The 24,826-nt window shown below is 28.7% G+C and overlaps 1 protein-coding gene across 1 annotated transcript in view; it reads left to right on the forward strand.

The window, feature by feature from the left end:
* The first annotated feature begins 8,620 nt into the window (after nucleotides 1-8,620).
* Nucleotides 8,621-24,826, forward strand: part of LOC100205419 (ceramide transfer protein) — a 29,197-nt gene continuing 12,991 nt past the window's right edge. Inside the window, exons 1-12 of the mRNA XM_065816280.1 lie at nucleotides 8,621-8,754; nucleotides 11,498-11,756; nucleotides 14,214-14,330; nucleotides 15,632-15,733; nucleotides 16,085-16,244; nucleotides 17,729-17,904; nucleotides 18,069-18,170; nucleotides 21,426-21,518; nucleotides 22,935-23,018; nucleotides 23,148-23,246; nucleotides 24,070-24,138; nucleotides 24,235-24,298. Coding sequence (XP_065672352.1) covers nucleotides 11,508-11,756; nucleotides 14,214-14,330; nucleotides 15,632-15,733; nucleotides 16,085-16,244; nucleotides 17,729-17,904; nucleotides 18,069-18,170; nucleotides 21,426-21,518; nucleotides 22,935-23,018; nucleotides 23,148-23,246; nucleotides 24,070-24,138; nucleotides 24,235-24,298 — 1,315 coding nt within the window. The 5' untranslated portion in view covers nucleotides 8,621-8,754; nucleotides 11,498-11,507. The remainder of the gene's footprint in view (nucleotides 8,755-11,497; nucleotides 11,757-14,213; nucleotides 14,331-15,631; nucleotides 15,734-16,084; nucleotides 16,245-17,728; nucleotides 17,905-18,068; nucleotides 18,171-21,425; nucleotides 21,519-22,934; nucleotides 23,019-23,147; nucleotides 23,247-24,069; nucleotides 24,139-24,234; nucleotides 24,299-24,826) is intronic.

The raw sequence follows: 24,826 nt of genomic DNA on the forward strand, positions 1-24,826 counted from the left end.
CGTAATTTTTCCGCATGAAGAAAAGATGTTACGTTTGTTATTGAATTTCACCAAAACCATTATCTCTTGTCCGATATTTTTTTATTTTGAATTCCATTTTGCATCTCTCGATCGCTTGCTCCTTCGGACACATGAACCACCTGCTTACAATTTAGTCTTTACATTTCCCTATAGTAAAGTACGCATAGAACTGGGACCATGTTTGAATTCGCAAAATGTAATCAATGTATGATAATGTTTCTTCCCAGATCTTTTTGCTTTGCGATAAAACTTTGTCAAACACCGTGGACAAAGTTTCATTATGACTGTTGCAACATTAGCAAATACCACACGCGTTAACTATTGTTCACGGAGTATAATAGCTTGATAAGGCCAGAGTTTCTCAATTTTTATTGGTTTTACATCCAATGTGTTGTTTATTGAATAACTCTAATTTGTTCTGTGCTACGTTTTACCATAGGGAGAATAAGTTGAGCTTAAGTTGAGAATCAGTTCTTTTTTTTTCATTCTCAAACATAATTATCTTACAGTTTCCATGCTTAAAACCATTTCGGAAAAGTTGTGCAAAGTATCAACATTTAAAATTGCAATGACCAGTTATACGTCAACGCCAGTTATTCCTGTCGAGAATCTACTTTAGTTTACAAGCAAGAGTCAAAGGGATCAGTTCTATTGCCGAGTATTTTCCACATGCTGCCTACTTTTTGAACGTCTAAGGAGTGAGTGCCGCGGAATCTAATGGAGTTGGTGTCAATTTCTTTGACTTTCTTTAAGAAATCTATAACTTCTTATCTTTATTAACTCATCAATGGAATATCAAATTTCTCTTCTAAAAGAAGAAATTCTTCTTTCAAGAAACTTCTTATAACTACTTTTTGTTTAGGCTCTTCTTGAGCTTAAGGATGATCCTACTCAGAAAACAAAAGCATGAACAGAGAATCTCGAACTTTTGACTAACTTGATACGGCAACTCCAAAATGGACCAACTTGAGAAAGCTATTCTAACCCTGACCCTAACCCTAACCCTAACCCTGACTATCATTTGTAGCAGCAAAATGAATGAATGAAGTAGTTCAATATTTAATAGTAAGTTCAATTTAGTTAAAAGTGATTCAAGGTAAATAAGAAACGTCATTCCGTCAAAATTGATTTCAGTATAGCCGAAGAGCTGTACAACTTCCTCCAACTTAATTTGCAGCAAATTCCCTTCAGTATTGAGCATAAAAAAACATATGTCATTTATTTAGTCAACACTGATAAATATGGTTACAATAAAAGGTGTTCAATAGCAAACAAGAGGCGCCACTTTAAAATTAACAGTACAAAAGATCTGGGCAATTTAGAATGATTGCTGAAATTAAAAAGATCATCAAAACAAACTAACGAGTAAAATAAATAGAATAAAACTTATTCTGGTTTGAGTTTGGTTTTTGGTTTCGGTTTCTTTGTTTGGTTTTCATGTGAATCTCCCCAATACGGGGAGATTCATCCTTAAAATGAGGCATCGCTCCAACAGTGGTGGATATGATAGAAAAAACTGTGCTAAAAGTTTACGGTTCTTGAACGGTATGACACTCCATTCTCCAATTGAATATATTGAAACTATTATAAACCTAAGGAGGTTTAAAAAAAGTAGTTGATTGTTTTTTGAATTGCTTTTCAACACTTTTTATAACGTTTTCAATTCAGTTCAGATACATATACAACATATTAAATAATTATATTAATAAAGAACTTATCGTTAAAAATCATTTTATCAATAATAATCTCAGCTGCTATTGGCTTCCATTGACCCCAGCCAACACAAAACGAACGTTGTAAACGTTCAAGAACGTTTCTATGAACGTTCATAGAACGTGCTCGAACATTCGTAACATTTGTCGAACGTACTTGAACATTTTGTGTTAGCTGGGACATAACAGACATCATCTTTGCTTTTATTAGTTTAAAATACTGACGAAGGTTCTGAAAACCTGTACTAATCACTTTATAACAAAGGCAAATAAAATTTTTAACAACAAACGTGTTTTTGTGTAACAAATAACGGGCGAAGCGTTTTTAAATACGAAAGAAAATACATTTTAAAGTCATAAAAATTAAAATAACTTTGTTGTTTTAAATTGCTGTTAAATTTAAATACCCGGAGACCAACAGGGGTCAGGAGACCGAATATGCCGGGAGGCCAAGAAATATTTGAACAAGCCCTTAAAAATAGTCTTATTAAACATATTTTTTGTTAGTAGTAAAAAAAAGTTGACTCCGTCTAAATGGTTTATTGTTTGTACTGTTAAACGCAACAAAAACTCAAAATGTTCAGGCCTTGTAAAGAACCTCGCCAACCTTATTCTTTCAGTTAAAAAACCTTGGTTTTAAAATTAAAAAACGATGATTTTTATTTTGCTATGTTAAATTATCGTTTCTTAGAAATATTAGGCTCTGTAAATTTTGTATATTTTTAATTCTATATTTAAAAACAATGTTAAAAATAACATTTTATAACATTTGTTTTATTTTTCTGGAAAGTAACTTTAAATCAAACCGATTTTAGTTTTGTTTTTCTAAATTACCAGTATGTAAAAAAATCGCCTTAACCAGAATCCTGAAAATATAAATATAACAATGTATTTGCAAAGTAGGTATTAAATTTAATGTTTTAAAAAAAGAAAACACTGTAACCAATTTTTTTCAATATTTTATTACATTCTTATAACATATGAAAACAATTTTGCCTACAAGTCTTCAGCTTCTCTTAGCAAGGCTAAAACTGATTGTGGAAAACTGTCACTAGATTTTGGCTTTTCTCTCCTTAAAGAAGAGATTAAAGGGTCAGAGCTTATAAGAAGTAGATGTAACATGTCTTCCACATTTTCTTTTCTGGAAAATTTTCTTGCATGAAACTCTCTGTAATTTCGAATGTCTTTATTTCTATGCTCCTGAGCCTCTTCTGACAGTGTACCAATTAGTAAGATGGCTTCTTTTATAAAGAGGCTCCCATGCATCAAAATTTTGTACACTTTGCGGCATGTAGTACCAATATTCTTGAATGTACAAATCAGCAGTTTGCATGGTAAAATTTTCAAAAGCTGGTATATTTATTGCCAACCCTGAGCTAATGGTACGGAGAATTAGGTACCTAATCTTTCTATAAGAGATTTATTTACCCCTGTAGCTTGTGAGGCTAGCTCTGGGTTGTAAAAAAAAGTACGAGCCACATTCCACGTGTTGTTTAAGCCACAGCCTTGTTTTGGTAAATCAACTAAAATATTCAATTCTCATTGGTTCATCAATTAAAATATTCAATTCTCATTGGTTCATCAACTCTCTTCTCAAATATTCTTGTACTACCTTTTTTCATTTTTCTGTTATATCTTTTTGTGTTTTCTCAGTTCTCCATTTTTTAATATCTAAACGGTATGATATATTGAGCAGTGGCGGTTTAAATCCCCCTCAAATTGAGGGGGTTGTAATTTTTATATGGTCATAATTTTTGAACGCTTAGAGATAATACTATGAAACTTAAAAATTATCGATAAATGTAAGTCTAGCTGAGAATAATACAAAAAATATTTTATCAACTTGTTGCTCTCATGTTTGGGGCAGGTGTTGCAAAAATTTTGGGGCTTTTTTGTTCCCAGCCTCCAATCATCGCAATTTTTTGCAAACCCTCATTATTTGATATAAGTATAAACATATAAATGTTTGGAGTTAGCTCCATGTCTGAAAGTTAGCTATCTCAAAGATTAAAAAATGCTGGATCCGCCACTGTTGAGGATACATTCCATGCATTTAATCCAAGCATGTAAGCTTGATAGTCCTAATTGAAGAGCATTTTTATTTATCGGCCTTGCTCGCACTGCTTCTAGATTGTTCATTATTTTTGGTGATGCACCACAAATATGACAATTTTGAGCAGCTGTATTGAAAAGAGTGCTGCCAGTTTTACCATAGATCATCGTTAGTGAAAACGTCGATTGTATTTTAAATTGTACTCATTCCACAATAACCTCACTCGGGATCAGATCCTGTATTTCTTTTTTAACATTATCAACTTGTTGTGTTACAAAATCAGGTGTTTCTTTGTGAAACATTATTTTGATGGGACGACAATATTTTGTTGATGAAGGTACAGGATTATTCCACAGAATCAAATCACATGACCCACTTACCGAAGCAGTCAATATAAGGGGAACCATAGATACAAAATAAATGCTCGAATCGTCGCTATTGTCCGTTTCAAAACCTTGCATATATCGGCTATGACCCGATGTACCATCACAACCCCACTTGAATAAAATATTTAATTTTTGTGATCAAAATTCTGCTGCCTTGCTTTTAAAACATCTCTCTGTGCACTAAAAAGTCTTTGAACTGTGTGGTTCACTAATAATTTTGAAGAAACTTTAGCAGATATTTCCGTTATTTTGATGTCATCGGGATAACATTGTTTCTTCGCCTCCAACAAACGATTGTATGGTGGGTAAATGTCAGCGTTGTGCAATTTAGAGGTTTGTTGAATATCGATGTATTGATTCTTTGTAAATTTATTATCAACAAAGAGAGCTAACGCACGCTCTGCTGTCATTTTTATGGGAGCCTTACTTTCAGTGAAAATACGTTATTTTACTTTGGTAGCTCTTCTTGGTGAACTGGTAGGTGATGAAACCGTATGAACAACTTTTGCAGCATCCCTTTTACCCTCATGCCTTAATTTAATTCGTGTAGCTTGAGAAATCTCATCAGATGTCCCACTTTCAACGAGATATTTTACTCTCCTAGTTTTTGCTAAATGACTGTATTCTCTGAAATGTTTTTTGGACGCCCTGTGTTTTCTGTCTTTTCACCTTCCTTTTAGCACTTAAAAATTACAAAATCACTGTCCAACCAGTCTTTGTTGTGGTGTAAAAATTTGCCAACTGAGCGACACAGTTGTTTTATTTTTTTGGCAAATTCCCCACACAAATTTTTTAATTGTTTTTCAAAACTCACTTCAGGCCCTTCTTTAGTGTCACTACTATTAAAGTTAATTGTTTCTTCAACAAATTTCATCACTGTATTAAAATTTCTTTCTTTCCGCCTTACTTCAAAAATGTATTGTTTTCTCACACGCCATCAAAACTACAAAAATTAAAAAAATATAGAAAGAGCACGTACGAGCACATAAGAGTAACTTTTTCTGAGTGATAAATAAAATAACAATAAAAGAATAGTTTATCAACAATCCCGAACAATCCCAAAAGTTCTACTCTATTAAAATCTTTACAAATTCTCATTTTAGTGCTAATCAATCTATCATCATCTTTACAATCAAATAACTTTTTTATCAACAAAGATACAACTATTGCTTTATAATATTGTAAATATATACCTGTTCGCTCGACTTCCATTTCAAAAAAATATTAAAACAACAGTTTTAGGTACACTTAAATTCACTTTGAAAGGGCGCTGGTAAATTGCCTGTAACTACTGAGTGTAAGCTCGGTAAAGAAGTACAACTTTCGGGTTCAATTGTTCACTTCGAGGTGGGAGTTGAGTTCTAAGAACGATTTATTTTGTTTACCTAGTTATATAGGTATTCAATGAGTGCCATTACAACCGATTATTTGAAGATGAATTTTATAGCTTTTGCACCATAGCTTATGAAAAAGGACCACAGTGCGTTACTTCAGCAAAAATTAGGGGGGGGGGGGGAGAGAAGCATATTGGAGAAAACAAGTTGTCTTCCCTCCTCCCATAACAAAATCATAAAATTGAGCAGCAAAATTCAAATGTAGGGCGTAGAGTTTTTTTTTTCAGGTAATAAAATACAAAAGATTAAAACATTAAAAAATTATAAAAGTTTCATTACAACAATGGGTAACGGTGTTAATGCATTTTGACAAAGACGTTTACAAAATCTGTTTATAAATAAATTATTATTTAACTTTTTTACAATATAAAAAAGTTGCTTAAATATAAAAATTAGGACCTTACCTCATTTAAAAATTTGTAATCATTAAAAATGATATTTTACTTTGTTATTAAATTTGTAATATTTAGCTAATATACACGCGAAGATTTTTATATAGGGGGAAGGGGGGAGAGCTACGGCCCTTAATCCTTTAATACGGAGAGCTATGGCCCTCAGTCCCTCTCTTAATTGGCGCTACTGATCTCCAGTAAACTTAATGTTTAAATGGTTCCAAATAAACCTAGATTCAGATATTAAGTTTACAGCTTATGAATTAGTTATGAACTAGAAAAGTAACAGTGTTCTACCATTAATTATGTAAAAGTCTTACACAACCAATGGTAAAATACTCTTGGTTCATACTTTGTTTGTGAATATTATCAAAAAGAAACTTTTTTTGACTTTATATATTATTTATATAAATAATCAATTTTTAAATCAAGGTTAAAGCGTAGCAACAAAAAATAGGCTCCACCCCCCTCCTCCCTCCGGAAAAAATTTAAATTCGGTTAAAAGTTCTATAACTTTTTTCTCTTCCCCTTACCACTCCTTGAAAAAAAATTATACATGAAAATAAAAACCTTATTCTCAAACACAATTGAAATTTAATAACATAGAAACCAGTACGTTACAGTTAGGGCTGTTGATTGGTCGGCTCTGGATCGGGTATTAACAAACTCTTTCTGGATCCATACCCAATTTACTTTACGGGTCTGGGTCCAGACCCACCTCGTTTATGTCAAAACAAGATCAAAAACAATGCGTAGCGTTACTGGGTATGTGGTATTTAATGCGTGTCATCATCGCCAAAAATAGTTCAAATATAATTAAAGTTGTTTTTCTTGATAATGATAACACTTAAAAACTAAAACAGTTGGCCGTAAAAAATGCATAATAACGAGTGAGTATCTAATAGATTATTATTGTTATCTGGGGTATCGCAAACAATCTATGCCGTCTTATGTGACTTCCTTATAAAATTAAGCTTTTATTTGGTTTTTATAAAAAAGTCGATAAAATTTTTTTTCTTGGTTATTTAAGTGCTTCAAGAAGACCTAAGGGTCTTGTTACAGAACACCGCTGAAGAACACATATCTAGAAATTCCATGCAATTTCCTCAATAATGTCTCAAATATGGTCAGAGCAGGAATTAATTAGTTGAAGCTTTAGTAAGTTTAGTATGTTGAAAATCTGATGAAAGTGTTGTTAAATTTAAGTGAACTGCTGGATTCTGCTTCAATAGCTAATAGGCTTAGCGCAGACAAACAGTCGCCGTTGTTGTCCTTAAATGTTCGGAAAAATCTTTTTGAAGTTGCCACCTAATGGACAATGTCAAATATATATTGTGCTGAGTAACTTTTATCATAATATGTTATTTGGACATCATAAATTCATTATTGGACGATCAGGAATGAAATACGGAAACGCGAAAATTTTCAAAGTGTAAAAATGCGGGAATAAAGTGCAGAAAATGTCACCTAACTTTACTCCAATCACCGTTCTAACCCAAACCACCAGTCGATGCAGCATCACTCCTTTGCTTAAATTGAAACTTGCCGAAATTGAACTTTAACCTTTGCTAACGCTACTGGGTTAAAGTTCTTTTTCAAACTACTAGGACTGTGTTTTTTTTGTGCATATTAAAAAAAGTTGGCGTCGTGTTTGACGTCATGGGTTTATTTTTTACCAAATAATGGTTTTTTTAAAAAAAAATAGAAGTTTCTGATCATCGTTTTTAATAAGACTTTGGTATAAGTTTAGAAATTAAAATGTTAGAAAATGTCTCCTAACTTTACCCCAATCACCGTCCTAACCCAAACCACCAGTCGATGCAGCATCACTCCTTTGCTTAAATTGAAACTTGCCGAAATTGAACTTTAACCTTTGCTAACGCTACTGAGTTAAAGTTCTTTTTCAAAAATTTATAAAATATCAGCAACTAGGACTGTGTTTTTATTGTGCATATTAAAAAAGTTGGCGTCGTGGTTTGACGCCATGGTTGACGCCATTATTGACGCCATGGGTTTATTTTTTACCAAATAATGGTTTTTTTTTTAAAAATAGAAGTTTCTGATCATCGTTTTTAATAAGACTTTGGTATAAGTTTAGAAATTAAAATGTTAGAAAATTTTCTACCATAAAAATCTTTAAAACGAGCCTTAAAATTGAAATATAAAGTTTTATCAATTTAAAATTTAAGAATAAAAGAAAAAACTATTTTCTATTTTATTAAATTTTTAATTTTTAATTAGACATAAATAAAATTTAAGTTTGAGCTTATTTTAAAAAATTGACTAAATCGAAATCTTTTATTTAATAAATTAGGAGACCAGGTAAAACTATTCAACATCAAGAAAATTTTGGTCATGCCAAAAGTTTTTTTTGTTTATGCTATCAAATAATAATTATAATATAACCATAGAAATGTTTGTTATCAAATATGTTTGACCTAAAAAATTAACTCGGCAAATTCACAACTTTACATTGTTGTAGTTTTTTTTTTCCACCGTCGCATCGTGTCTATAGAGCTATAATTTATTCTTTTTAAAGTCGGATAAGATCTACATAATAATATAAATTTATAACACATTTTATCTTTCAATTATTTCTTCTATTTTTTTAAAAATGCATCCATCTATTATGCATGCGTTAATGGGTTTCTTTTAATAATAAAATTACATTTTACGTGACCGTTTACACGAAACTTATTAACACAACAGTTGTGAATCTCAAAGTAATTTATTTGGCGCAACTATATTATAGATACTTAAAAAGACTAGTTATAAAATGCTGAGTAAATTTTTATGGTATGTGAATGTTTATTGACGTATTATAATATTAGTGTATTGCTAGTTTTATTGTAGTATGGTTTAAATGCAAATATGAGAATCTAAAATAAAGTTCTTAAATTAAAAATTTACAATTTAAAACAAAGCACTTTTAAAAACATGCGTTGTGTGTGTGTGTGTGTGTGTGTGTGTGTGTGTGTGTGTGTGTGTGTGTGTGTGTGTGTGTGCGTGTGCGTGTGTGTGTGTTTATAAATACATCATGCATACATCATACATACATGCATACATGCATACATACATACATGCATACATACATACATACATACATACATACATACATACATACATACATACATACATACATACATACATACATACATACATACATACATACATACATGCTTACATACATACGTTCATTCATACATACATACATGCTTACATACATACATACATACATACATTCATTTATACATACATAAATGCTTACATACATACATATATACATACATACAGTGGCGGCGTTAGGGTAGGGCCTGGTTGGGCGATGGCCCAGGGCGCCAAGTAAAAGGGGCGAAACTAATTGGTTATTTTACCCTTTGCCTTTTTTTTGAATGGGGTTAAATTGAGCTAGGGGCGCCGTAGAAATCTTGCCCAGGCGCTGGTAGTGCTAAAACCGGCACTGCATACATACATACATACATACATGCATTCATTCATACATACATACATACATACATACATACATACATACATACATACATACATACATACATACTTATATCCTTTTAATTTAAATAGCAAATAAAAATGAATTTTTAAAGTTGCACATGTCAGCCTACTAATGAACATTCAGCCAGCACTATTTTGTGCACTGACATTAAATTTCATGACTCGAACTTGTGAAAAAAAGTTTTAATCCAGAGAAGTTAACAGAAGTTCAAATTAAATTAATGGTTTGAAAATGAATATTAACTGACATTAATGGCCATCAAAAATAAGACAATAAGATAATATAGTATAAGCATCAGCACAAAAACGATTACCAACTACTTTAAAGCAAATAGTTATCATTTAAAAAATGACACTGGGAGTCATTTGCAATGAACAGTAATGAAAACAAGCTAAATATATTATGCAAATTAACAAAAAGTCTGATCCCAAATTAAAAGTAACAGTAAATATAAATTGTGTTCCAACTGTATTTAGTGCTGGCATTAATTGAACAACTGATCCATATTTAGAAAATATCTTCACTGCAGCAAAAAATGCAATAGTTAGAAGTGATTGTGCACATGCTGCAAAAAAACATGTTTAAATTTAATTTCAATTTAATAATTTTTGGAAATAAATAATTGTGTGGTCTCTAGGTCATCTATTAAAAAAAAACTCAATTCAATCAATTATCCAAATTCTCAATAGACATCTTCACAGTTCCAATAATTTTATATGCACACATTAACATCATTGTTCCTTATGCACAAAATCACATGAAAAAAAGTAAATACACAGATATAATAAGAAAGCATTCTTGAAAGAAACAGTTGATTTTGTAAGATTTTTTTTTTCATAATAAAAACATTAGCTTTGCTTTATATAAGTTTATTATTACCATTTTAAGTCTAAACTTTATACTCTTTATATGCTTTTGTTACATATGTGAATATGAAATAAATAAATTTAAAAACGAAGTGGAGTGTAAATCCTCTTTAAGGGTATAGTGTGTGAAAAATAATATATATATATATATATATATATATATATATATATATATATATATATATATATATATATATATATATATATATATATATATATATATATATATATATAGTGTATGTAATTACTTTTTTTTATGTGTTTCTGCGCATTAGGAACCATGACATACTATTAAATAAGTGCATGCACAAAATTATTGGAATTATGAAGAGGTCTATTGAACTCATAAAAAATTATATTTCCAATTGAGCAAATGTGTCAAATTTCTCATTTGTAACTTTTTCATTTTATTACATACAGTGTGTGTGAGTATGTAAGCAGATATCAGCTGATTAAAATGCAGCTCAATTAAATAAAGATGAGTAGATATCTCTGGGTCTTTTATCTAAAATAAATCTGGTTAATTTTCAGTATTTTTTTGGACTAATAGGCATTTCACCACACAACTTGAAACTTGATTGATTTGCCATGATTGCCATGAAACATGATTGGTGTGCCAATCACGCTTTTAAGTAGCAATGACCTACAAAAACTTTATAGTAGCGTTGACAAAAACTCTAGTATGAAAAAATTATTTTTTGGTTACTTCTACTCTTGGTCATGACAGTTAATAAGATTCAAAAATTGATATTAATAACACAACTTTTCAAAAATTCATACTTTAGGTTATATTTTGGGATTACTTATGAGTTTCTAATTATGTATAGCATCTTAATAATAACATTTAATGTTTTTCAATTACAACTTTTATGCAATTTAAACATTTTAAGTTTTTCAATTATAATATTTATGTTCTCAATTGTATGTATGTATGTATGTATGTATGTATGTATGTATGTATGTATGTATGTATGTATGTATGTATGTATGTATGTATGTATGTATGTATGTATGTATGTATGTATGTATTTATATATGTTTATATGTGTGTATGTAAGTATGTATTTATGTATGAATGTATTTATGTATGTATATGTAATTAAATAAAAGAAAGGAAAAAAAGCGAGAGTATAAATCCACAAATGTTTGAATATGCTTTTAGCTAATTCATAATGAGTACTCATGAACATTCCGATTACATTGTAAGTTCAGATGAAGAAAAAGATTTTTTTGATGAAGGAGGATCACCAGTAAATGATATTTCTTATGAAGGAGTTTTATCAAAATGGACAAACTACTTGCATGGATGGCAGTCTCGTTATTTAGTTTTAAGAGATGGCACTCTTTCCTATTATAAATCTGAGTATGACACTGCTTATGGAAGTAGAGGGTCTGTTAGTGTCAAGAAAGCTGTAGTAGAGGTTAGATTATTATTAAAAAAAAGTTATAAAAAAAGTTTGGATGGTTTTTTATTTATGAAGTAAAAGAATCTCATCTGTCATTTAATATAATTATGTCACTTGGCTATACAACTGATATCACTTGTTACCTGGGCAATTCCATGCAAAAGCATCTTTTTTTTTTTAATAAAATGTAACCCTAAGTCACAGATCTTGCTGATTTTTACACCACTCAATGACTCATCTATTTTAAAAGAGTTTTAAAGATATAACTGTTTAAACTTTGCTATAAACCAACAAAAATCCGGTCATTTAAAAAAATGTTTTAGTCTTTGTCTTTTTGTTCTGTGTGAATTGGAAAGCTGAAAATATGTACACTTACATATTTTGAGGCAAGGAATCCGATAAAACAACTTAAATAGTTTAAAAATAAACATAATTCCTGTAATTTTGACCTTTATGACAATTTTACTGTTGAGTTTAATTATAAAAATGCAGATGTAGCTTGATTTTTATTTTTAGTTGTTGTCCTGAATAGTTTAGTTGGAGTTGTTACAAAGAATTAAAGAGTGGTCCTTTTTTTTTAACAGAAAAAAAAACATTGTCAAATTAACTTAAATTTATTACTTATATAATAGGAATTATGAAAAATCAAAAGAAACAAAAAGGTGGTACTCTTAAGTGCTTAATACAGGAAAATGATGTTAGTAAATTTTCAGAAAATTTTCCCACCCTCACTCAGCTAATTAAGACCCCCTCCCCCACCTATTAAATTTTATTTGTTATTAACAAAAAAAAACAGTATCTTATTTCTAAAAAAAGAAAATTTCATTTAATATTTTCTAATTTTTGAGACCGGTTTAGGTCTTAAAAGTCAGAAAATAGAAACTCACTTATAGAAATTCCTATAACTCCTGTTTTTAAATACTCCTACCCCCCCTTTCCTTACATTCACATCTCCCCTCATTTATTACATCATGTCCCTGGTAGAACTGCACTCCACTTGTTTCTCTGCGCAGCGACCTTGTTTGTCAAATTTGTGTTTCAAAGTTATAGAGTTGAGAGAAGGTTGTAACCAGAATTAAAATAGCCTCCTTGACTGTAGTGATCTTCATGGCTTTGTGGAGGTGAATTTTACCAATAACTCAGCCAATTATTGACCACTGGTCAACAAAAAAACAACTGTTTATATTCATCAAAATTAATTTAGTCAAAACTTGTTTAGTATAGTAAAGTCAAAATTTGTTTAGTATAGTAATCAAAATTTAATAAATTATTTGGAAACATTGAATAAAAAAGTCAGATTATGACTTTAATTTTCCTCTTCAAATTTATCTACTATTGATGTACAGTTAACAATGTTTTTTAAAGGAAAAAGAGTCTTAATAAGCAGGTGAGTTTATATTAAACAGTTTATATTTTCTAATTTTTAATACCTAAACTAGTCTCAAAAATTAGAAAATTTTAAATTAAAATTTTTTTTGTTTTGTTTTGAGATACAGTTTCTTTATTTATAACAAGCAAAATTTCATAAACGGGGGGAGTGGGTTATAATAAACTCAGGATGGGTGGAAAAATTTTCTGAAAATTAATAAACATCAACTTCTGCCTATTAAACACTTTAGTACCACCTTTTATTTTCCTTTGATTTTTTATAATTTCTGTTTTATAAGTAACAAATTTAAGTAAACTTGATCATACTTTTAACTTCTGTTTAAGGAAAGACCACTCCTCAATTCCTTGTAACAACTCTAACTAAATTATTCAGGACTATCTTAAAAAAAAAAGACTATATCAAAGGTCAAAATTAAAGGTGTTATGTTTATTTTAAATTTTTTCAAGTTGTTTTATTGGATTCCTTGCCTCAAAATATGTAAGTGCACATATTTTCAGCTTTCCATTGCACACTAAACAGAAACAAAGACCAAAACCATTTTTTAAAATTGAGGATTTTTGTTGGTTCATGGCAAAGTTTAAATAGTTAAAACTTCAAAACTGCTTGGAATTAGGTAATGAAATTTTGGGGTCATTCATAACTTGTTAAATCAAGTGAGTGGTATAAAAATTAGAAAAATCTGAGACTAAGAGTTGCAACCCTCGGAAATGGGGTTAGTATTCGGCAATACTGACCCAACTGCCGATCTAGAAGTGTTTGAGCTCGACAAAAAATCGCCTGCTATGTTTTATGGTCAAACCTCTGTTTTACATTTTTCTGCTGACCTGATGCTGGCAATATTTTTTTGATCTTATTTTTCTAATTCTGAGGTTGCATGCCCTGGATATTTTACATGGAATCACCCACATGTCTGACTATGTCACTATGAACATTTTTACTCATTTCCCATCCTTTAAGCTTTTTATATCAGTTATGGATTTTTTGATTTTTAACAATAAAAGAAATTTCTAACAAACTTATGTTGTTTAAAGTTTATGTTGTTTAAAGTTTTTTTTTTTTTTTAAATATTTTAAATATTATAGGTTCACGAGTTTGATAGTTGCAGGTTTGATGTAAATGTTGGAGATTGTATTTATTACTTAAGAGCTCCTGATCCTGATGAGAGACAGAAGTGGGTTGATGTACTGGAGGCTTCAAAAGTTAGTTTTTTTTTAATAAAATTTTTATTTTTGTTTTATTTTCACATTTTCACTTTATTTCAACAGAATTATAAATTATTAAAATTTACTTTAAAAATCTTTAGTTTTTTTTTGTACTTCATTATTATTTATAGATCAAGTCTAAAATCTAAAATCTGAACCTTTGAGAAGTTTAGGGGTATATTTTATATTGTTAAAGAATAATTGTTATTTCCTTTTTACAATTGGTTTTGACCCCCAAAAGTAGTTATGAAGTTATATATAAGCATAATAAGAGTTATATATATATAAAAGAAGTTATGTATATAAGCATATTTGTACCAACTGAAGTATGCAGCTACATAAAAAGATGTAAGTATCATAAGCAAATAAGAGGGTGCGTTTGTGTGTTAACACATCTTTAGCATCTCTTTATAATGCTCTTAAGCTCAAAAAAGCAAAATGTGTCAGTTAATGTGTTACTTTCTGATATGTAGAGAAAGTTTGTGTACCTAGGACCAGATATTTCAAGACCCCAGACTTCTCTAAAAATGGCGAAACTGATATGATCATATCTCTATTCTAATTACTTTATATTAATTATCTGTCATGTAGAAGGGTTTAATTAGTGGCCCTAGGTACAATAAGCTTTTTTTAACAAAGATAGACACATAAATTTGATTAAAAATTTATTTAATCTTAGATTGTTTTCAACAAATTAAAATAAATAAATAAAAAAATTAACTAATAGTTCTGATCAAAATTCACAAATAAGTTTATGCGTAAAATGGTAACCCCAAAACAACAGCGAGAAAGAATTCTGAACCAATCAAAATAATTCTGCACCAATCAAAATTCAACAATCTACCTTGTTATCAAACATTCTTTATGCACATATGACCCTAGGTACAAGTAGACTATATGACCCTGAGTAGACTATATGATTGATAACCTCATGGAAAATATCATTTGTTAACAAATCTAGATTGAGAAGAAACTTATTGAACATTGCATTTAGTACTTAAGTAAGATAATCTAAGAAACCAGCAGCAAATATTTATTTTAGACTATCAAAAAGCGTTTTCCGATTATAACTTGCCATAGCAACACTTTCTGAGAATCAAAATAGGAATAAAAAATAAAAAATATTATAACCAATCACCTGACTGAGGAGCATAACTTTAAACTTTATAATTTCAAATAAAGTGGGGTGACCCTAGGTAAAAGGAGACCCTAGGTACAGGAACTTCCTCTATATATTTATAAGTAAAATACATGAGTGTTTTTTAAAATTCTATTTAAATTTAATTTTGTTGAACTAGCAGGTAGAATCAGGCTATGGATCTGAATCACATCTTCCTAAAGCTGTTTCTACATTATCTCTTGTTTCACAACCAAGCCTTCACTCAACATCATCTTGTGTGGTAATTTTTTAATAGTATTTGTCTATTTTTTCATAAATGTTCATATAGTTTGTAAAAAAAGTCAATTTTTTTGATAGTTAAATAATTTAAATACATTTTAATTTAGTTTGGTAATTGCTATAATTTCATAAAGAACTTGAGACAATGAATTAAAAGTTATTTAAAGTTATTTAACAGAATTATATATCAAAATCTGGGAAAAACTAACCTATTATTAGAATAATATAAATTTTTATCTTGTGGGGCAAAAAATATTGAATTAGAGAAAAGTTGAAATAACTTAAAACTTGTATTTTAATATTTTTTTATTATATAAAAGATTAATGTTGTCAACATTTATTTAACTCATAGAAAACCATAGGTCTGCGAGAAAAACTTCTTGAATTAGAAACATATCGCGATATATTGTCACGACAAACTGATACTTTACAAGAATATTTTGACAGTTGTGCTGAAAAAAATGCTGACCATATACACTATCCACATCTTGACATGAAAGAAGACGAAGAAGGTAAACATTTTAAAATAATGATGTTATAATATAATAATTGTTATTTAAATAACTATACAATTATTATATTGTGACAAATACATGAATGTGTGTTATAACTTTGCAGCTATGATTAAAAAACTTGTTGCATTTTTTTTGAAACTCTAAATTTTTATCAAATTCATTCTTGAAACAATATCATCTTTTAAATTAAGTATTTTAAACTCAGTTTATTTATAGTATTATTTTAAAGGTTATTATTATAGTATATTTTAAATACTAGTTGAGATGTTATTTTCGTTGCATTAATTTTTATATATTGCAGATTTTTATTGATATTTTTTGTAATTATGATTGATAGCGTTTTTATATACAGTTTTATGTTTTAGTATGTCATCCAAAATAATTTGTTTAAAAGGATTTTTCTTGCCAAAAAAAAAAAAAAAATTCAATATCTTCTTTAGTTTTAATTTTCTGGTAGTTTAAATATGCTTTAAGCAACAAAATTTTAATGGGTCTATTTTTTTTTGAAAGCACTGTATATATGCCAGACTTTCACAGGAGACACATGCAGTCACACACATTGGTTGACTACGCATCTAATATTTTGTACTTGGCCTAGGCCCTTTGCATGTTTTGATAATTTGCCTGTTTTAAAAATGCATTGAAAAAACTAAGCTAAGAAGAAAATTAAAAAAAAAGCATAGTAAACAGAAAATAAATAAAAGATAAACCTAAAAAAAGACCGTAAAAATAATATATATCTTCTCCTTATTGTTTTCCACAGTGGAAATATTATTTGAAAGCAAAAAAAGTTCAAATATTATAATTTTTTCTACCCTCGATATGTTATAGCTCTTAATAAATAACCAACTTCCGTGTTTGAGGGATGACTGTCAGCTCATCTTTTGAGTGTGGGTTTCACTTTACATTGAACCTTTTTATTTTGTGATGTTTTAATAGCATTAGAAAATATCAAAGTTTACAATTAATTAGGTTTCAAAGTAATTAAGTTTGGATTAAATAACTTTGAAACTTTGATCTTTTTTAAAGTCTATCAAAAGAAATGCTTTTAAATTAAAAATTTGTATGTTATTTTTTCAAGTTTATCATTTATTTGTTCATTTGTTAAGATTTCTTTTTACAGTTTATGGTTGCTTTTTTTATCTTTTTTATTTTTCTATGTGTGTGTGTGTGTGTGTGTGTGTGTGTGTGTGTGTGTGTGTGTGTGTGTGTGTGTGTGTATCAGAGGCTATTCTAGACTATTTTCAACAACGTTGGCTCTATTTGAGCATCGCCCAAATTAAAATATGAGAACCTTTTTTTTTACGTTTTTTATAGCAAATATTGTTTGTTTTTTTTTCACAAAAAAAATTGTTGATTTACCTTAAAATTTCAACAGGGGGCTACCACCGCCCAAGTTTATTCCTAGAATAGGAAGTATATATATATATACATATATATATATGTATATATGTATATATATATATATATATATTATTTAGACAGTTCATCTGAATTAGCAAATACATACAACTGCGATAATCCCATATCTGGTATTGATTTTCGAGGTGAAGCTATTACATTTAAGGCCACTACAGCTGGAGTAATTCAAGTTCTCTCGCATTGTATTGAAACTATAACAAAAAGAGAGGAATACTGGAAACGAAAACTTGAACGAGTAATTCTTATTTTACTAGTTATTTTTAATTTTTTTTTCTGTTGTTTTTAAATAACATTTTAATAACAAAAAAAAAAATTTAATATGATGCTAAAAAAAAATTTAGCATGATGTTTTTTCTAAAATCTACTGCGGTTCCTATATATCGAGTAATTTGTGTGCAGGAGCAAGAGAAATGCCATAAGTTGATTGAACAGCTTCAAGAATATCAAGAAGAAAAGAAGCGTCTAGCAAATAAACAGTTTATTGGAGGACCGGATTATATGGTAAAATTTGAATTTAATAATTTTTTTTTTTAATTTGTAGTTTTATGTTACAAAGAATGACTGACTAATTTTTACAACTTGTACAGTTTTTTAGCTATGAAACATTTTGAAAGCAAGCAGTTACAATGTTTAATTTTAAGTAGCTGACTTTTCATTTTGAAAACAAATAGTTACAATGTTTGATTAATATTTCTTAACAGTTGTAATGTTTGCTTTTCATTTTTCTTAAATATTTAAAAGTTATATTTATTACATAAGTTTTTATCTCTTTTTCATAATATTTATTGATGTAAAAAGAAAAACATTCTAACTTCGATTTAAAATTAAAAATAAACTTTTAAAGTTTTGCATTTTTACACTTTAAAACAATGCTTTTAAATGATGTTTATCTTGTAACTCAATAAAATGTAGATTTAAAAAAATGTTTTTGCCATAAATCCTTTAAGTTAATATGAATTTTGTATTGTGAATTTTAATGCATATAATGTTTTAAATTCTCTTTTTAATTTTTTCATATTATATTTTGCTATACAATATTCTAATATCTGAAGATATTTTGGCTCAGCATAAGAACAGCCTCAAAGAAGCGACTTTTATTGACCAACATTTTTGCAAGTACTACTTATGTGCTGAAATAATGATGGTCATAATAGAACTAATATTGCACAACAGTCCAAGTTTTACATTTAAAAAAATTTACAAAATATTATAGTAAATGTGCTATTGAAAATTAAGAATAGTGGAAGGTCATCTTGTTGAGTGTTATGCATGATTGAGAATAGTGGAAGGTCATCCTGTTGAGTGTCATGATTGATTATCATCGTCATGATTATATGAAGCTTCCATTTTAAATTTCATTTAAATTCACAAGAAGTTTGCCTTAAGAAATTTTTAGGTTTAGGTTATTTTAAAATTTCAAGTTATCTTCATTAATTAACAAAATTTTTTGATTAATAGTTCAAGTTCAGGAATTATTAAGTCTTACAGTGTGGGGAACAAAGTTCCAGACTAGTTCAGACTGATTCTAAAAACTCAAATAAAAAAAGGTAGGGGTGTCCAATTACACTGCATTGGGTATAAATTTCTCATTATGAGTCCCTTCTGCTTGAATCACAAACTTGATTTGGGACTTATACCAGTGGAAAATAGTTTTGATGCTATCGGCATACATCCTAGCATCTCAGGCATTGTGGATGGACATCTTCAGGGCATAGATGCTATTGTGGGGATGTTCACAGACCTTGTGCTGGACATATACCCATAGTACTGTAGTAGTCCAATAAGTTAAGGTCTGAAGAACTGGGAGGCCATATATCTTTAGACCCGATAAGATTTTTACAAAATTGATTTTTACAAAAATGAGTTTTTTTGCTCAATGACATGGTGAATGACCATCCTGACCATCAATGACCATCCTGACCATCATTCACCATCCTGTTGAAAAAGTACTTTTTCATCAGAAATGTAGTTTGAAGCAATGAAAAAAAAGCTTCAAACTGTCATTCATAATGTACACTTTTGTTTTGATTTTGATACCAGAATCAATTATTACGTGGCGTTTTTTTTTTAATGTTTGAAAACACAAGGTCAAAATCCATTACTGAGGCCGGATGGTCAGTCTGTAACTTAAACCAGATGTCTTCCAAGACATTTTCTGGTGTCTTGCTGAAATGTACCAGTCAGTTAGAGTATTTGAGATTGAATCCACCATAAAAATCTTCTCATCTGAAAAAAGTAAATATGGCGCACCTTCAAAATACTAAATATTTTCTTGGATTTTTCAAGTCTTTTTGATTTCAGGCTCTCAGTAAGCAGGTGTCTTTTGTCCTGGCCCTGCACTTTGCCTTAAGACCCTTTTTCACAAAAGCCTGTATTGTGAAGTCATTTGCACTAAGTTCTCAAACAATTATTCTCATTGACCAAATCTAATTTCTTCCTCCAAATCTAATTTCTTATGGCCCGGATCAGCTTTTTATTTCTGACTGGCTTTTTTTTTAGGATACTGGTGTTCAACTGCTCTAAGTTTCAAAAACTGTTTTATTGTATTCTAAACAACTGGATTTGCAGCTCCCAACTGTTTAATTATGTCTGAGGGTGGAACCCTATTCACATTGAGATTGATTGTTGCAAAATTCCAATCAGACATCATATAAATTGTTACAAATTTTTGTTTGTTTTGATGATTGAGGCATAGATGTCTGATTTTAATTATATCATTTGAGTCATTAATGTTTAAATAGTTCATAATTATGGTGCCAAAGAAAGTCTGGAAATTGGTCACGAATGTTGTATAATAAAATATAATAAAAAGTTAGAAAAATAAGCGGTCTACTTATCTGTAGTACCCTTCTCTGAACTTGGGTGAGGACAAAAACACTATGCAAGTTTTTGTTGTTGGGTGTATCATATTGCCGAAAAGCCAAAATTTTATTGTTTTTTTTTCTTCACAGGGCTCGAAATTAGTGAGTAGTAGCCTAAACAAAAATTGCCCTAAACAAAAATTGATTTTAATGTTTTATACAATGTGCAAATAGTTTAAGTATAATTTTTTATTGGTTGATTTAAAATACAGCGGAAGTTTTTTTGACCTTTAGTAATTAAAATATTTTTCTTATAGCTTTTTTTTTTTTTTTTGTTTATAATCCTTAAATTGCCTGGTGTTTAAACAAACAATGCTTTAAAATATCTAGTGTTATTATTTTTGAAGTAGTAAATTTATTGATTTGTTTTTTTCATTTATTTTTGCAGTATGATAAATTGACTGTTTCATGAAAACAGTGTTCATGGTTTTTGATAAAAGGAGAAATTGATGAACAGAAATATTTCTAGATATCGCTACTCGCAATCACTTAATTTGAGCCTTCAATAAAAATATTTATTGATGAAGATTCCAGCATACAAAACGCACACATTTAAGAATGTTTTTATTTCAACATGCAAACATAAACATGCTTAGAAAACCCAGCGAGCAAAAAATATTTGCAAAAAAAAAAAAAATTATTTGATGTTATAAAAACATTTTCAAACATTCTAAAAATTAATGAAATATGTATAAATTCAAAACTTAGTAACAGGTTTTCAACAAATTCTTGTTTTGAATTTTAATTGAAAAATATCTTGCAATTTTTAAAATTAATCCTAAATCCTATTTTAAATTATTAGAATTTTTTTTGTTATGTTGTGCATAATGTAGTAATCTATTATTTATGTATAGTTTGTGTTGATGTATGTTGATGGTGGTTATTAATTTTTTAGGAAGGTCCTCACAGTAAACTCAATGAAGAGCAATTTTTTGATGCTGTTGATAGTGCTTTAGATGCTGAAGATTTAAATGATGATTTAGATGCAGTATGTTTTATATTAAAAATGAAAGCTAATAATAACTTTAACATTAGCTTTCACTGTATATTGTTATTATAAACTTTTTTTTATATTTATCACCTAATATTATATTAGAACAACATAGTAACAGCCTTATTTTTAATTTAAAATTTTATTTTTCCTATTTAAAAACATTTTAAAGTTTGCGCTTGCTGAATTATTGTTTATATTGTTACTTTACATAAGTACAACATACATTGACTGGTTTTATTAGATTTTACAGGAGTATTATGTACATTGACTAAAAGACACTGGTCTTAATGGATTCGCATTACATTACATAGTAATGGCTAAAAGTTTTCTGCAACATAAAATAACATAATCACAGTTTCTAGCACTGCCACTGACTTTATTTACATAAAGTCATAAATTTACATAAAGGTATGAGAATGATGTTCATTTTTATTTTAAAAATAAAGTAGAATCAGATTTATTTATTGTCTCTTATTCATAGACAATAAATTTTCTAGATCCCTCAATAACAAATAACAAATTTGGAAAATACATCTTAAATATCTATTACAAAGATGCTGTAACAAATGTACAAATAAAACCGCATTCTTTCCACGATTACTAAAAGGGTTTATAAATGGAGCTTTTTCATTATACAGTCAAGAACATATGAGTCATGAAGTAGAACTTATTATAGATGTTTTCCTTGGATGGTTACTTATTTAAAAAAATGCAAGATGTTCATCAAGAATTAATAACTCAAAAAAACAAGCCTGAACTAACAACTTTTATCCTGGAGCGTGCTTTTTTGAATGTTCATGTGGAAAGTTATATGTTAGGGAAACTAAACTAAAGGTTTTAAAGTATGTCACCAAGTTCCGATGATATGCATTTAAGGTAGAGTGGAAAAAATCTAAACATTCATAAAAAACTGCCATAGTAACAACTTTAAAGTTAAAGATTGTTTTTCAGAAGAAAAGTGAAATGATTACAAGAGATTCTCTTTTCTACTGAAAAATAAATATTGTCTAGTGTTTCTGAATGTTGGTGGTTTAGATAAAAATGATGATTACATCATTGTTCTCAAAACCTTACTTTTCTTTTTTGCATAAACATGTTGTATTAAAAGTTTATTTTTTAACAATTTTTTATTTACTTATAGCTTGAATAACAATTAAATATAACACCTAAAAAAAAATTTAAAAAGGGAGAACATTTAAGCCATAATATGTTTTATGTATAGATGTTTTATCTATATTAATAAAATTCTTTTTTTCCTGATACCTTTTATTCCAGTACATTTTTTCTTGTACATTCTTTCTAATACAATTTTTCTAGTACATTTTTTCTTGTACATATTTTTATTACCTTTTTTTTGCTAGTAAACTGAAAACAAAAATTTAATTTTAAATATAAATATTTTTTTTTGAGAATGATATTGAAAAAGAGAATATTCCTCCACCAAAACCAACATCTGAAATAATGAACATGCCAAAGCACAGATTATCAAAAGAGGTTTGAACCACATTTTAATAGTCGTAACATTGAAATACTTTTTTAAAAATTTATGCATTGAACTTGATGGAACCTGAACAAATAAACCTTTTAGAAGAATTTTTTTATATACATCAAAACATTTTACAGGTGGATAGTAAGCTGAAAGAATTTTTAACACTGCTTAAAGAAAATGTTGAAGCGCCTAACTCTGGTTGGGATTTAGTTTTTGAAGATGGAGAAATGCGGGTATTTGTTTTTTTACATTTTACATTGTTATTTTATGTTTCCTGTATTTTGTTATTGCTGTAGTTGTCATTAATAATATTTTGATCTTTATTTTCACAACAAATAATAAAAAGTATGATATAATTTGTTATATTATATACACTGTGCAACAATTACATGAATAAAATTCAGGTTTTGTAACATTACTGCATTTAATGTTATTTAAATAATTTATTTAGTTTTATCATTGGTTTTTTTTAAACAACTATTTGTAATACTCATTAAATTAATAAAATTTGATTAACATTTTGTATATGCTAGGGATAAATAATTTCAGATTAAGGTTTAGATTAATAGGGGAAAGAGTGGGCTAGTACTAATGAGCAAAGTTTTGAAACCCACTGGTTTTAGTGAACATCATTGTATGCTAAGGATATTTTAGTTTTTAATTTATATAGTTGTTTTACTTCATTACTAACAACACAAAAGGAACCCCAACACCCTTTACTCCAGCGCTCTTTACTCCAACAACCTTTACTTTAACACCCTTTACTCCAACACTCTTTACTCTGGGGCCTCTTAAGACTTTAATCAGAGTTTGTATAACAATTTTCTTTGCTTTAATACCTTTTTAAACAATCATTTCCAGCAAGTATTATTTAAAGTATTATTTAAAGTATTATTTAAAGTATTATTTAAAGTATTATTTAGTTTTATAAAGTATTCAGAATTTTGTTTTTAAACAGCTTAAAATATTGTAATTCACTGTAAAGTAGGTGATAATTTTTATAGAATGTATTCTTAATAATTTTTATAAATATATTTATAATAGTTTTAAAATTAGGTTTATCGAAAAGATTATGAAGTTGATACAATTGTATGTGATCCTATGAAAGCTTCTCATGTTATCCCTGTAAGATAAATTTTGATGTTTGTGTCTTTAAATTTATTGCAGATAATAGTGATTTTTGTATTATATCTTTTTTTAACTAATATATAATTATGCCAGGGTGTTACAGGGCGCGAAGCCTGTCATTACTTCTTTGATAAAGATGTCAGACTTGATTGGGAAAGTAAGATAAAGTTTTCAATTTTTGCATGTTTTGCATGTTTCTGCAGTATGCAAAGTAGTATTACTATATAGCTGCTTATATATTGGTATATTATATATTTTTGATATATTATATATTTACATTATTATTACTATTATTATTTACTATTATCATTACTACTAATATCATAAGTTATACTACTGATTTTTAATTTTTATTTTTATAATGGACCTGTGTCACCTACTAATTACCTGTTTACGTGTTCGGCACTACATAAATACATTCAAGGCTGTTACTAATATGACTAATAAACACATGTGCTTGGATACTGCAATGATTGCCACAATACTGTCATCTAACTACACTGACATGCTTATCAATATAACCCACTTATAGTAATATACATATATTAATGTGCAAGGTGATCTGGATAACAGATCATAAATTGTTTTTTTGCATTAACTTTAATGCTTAAAAATAGTTTTTGCTTTTTATAATAAAACACTAAACGTGACAAAATAACTTTTTTTGTTGTTGTTATTTCATTAC

Source organism: Hydra vulgaris, chromosome 13 (assembly GCF_038396675.1).
Source record: "Hydra vulgaris chromosome 13, alternate assembly HydraT2T_AEP".
Lineage (NCBI taxonomy): Eukaryota > Metazoa > Cnidaria > Hydrozoa > Anthoathecata > Hydridae > Hydra > Hydra vulgaris.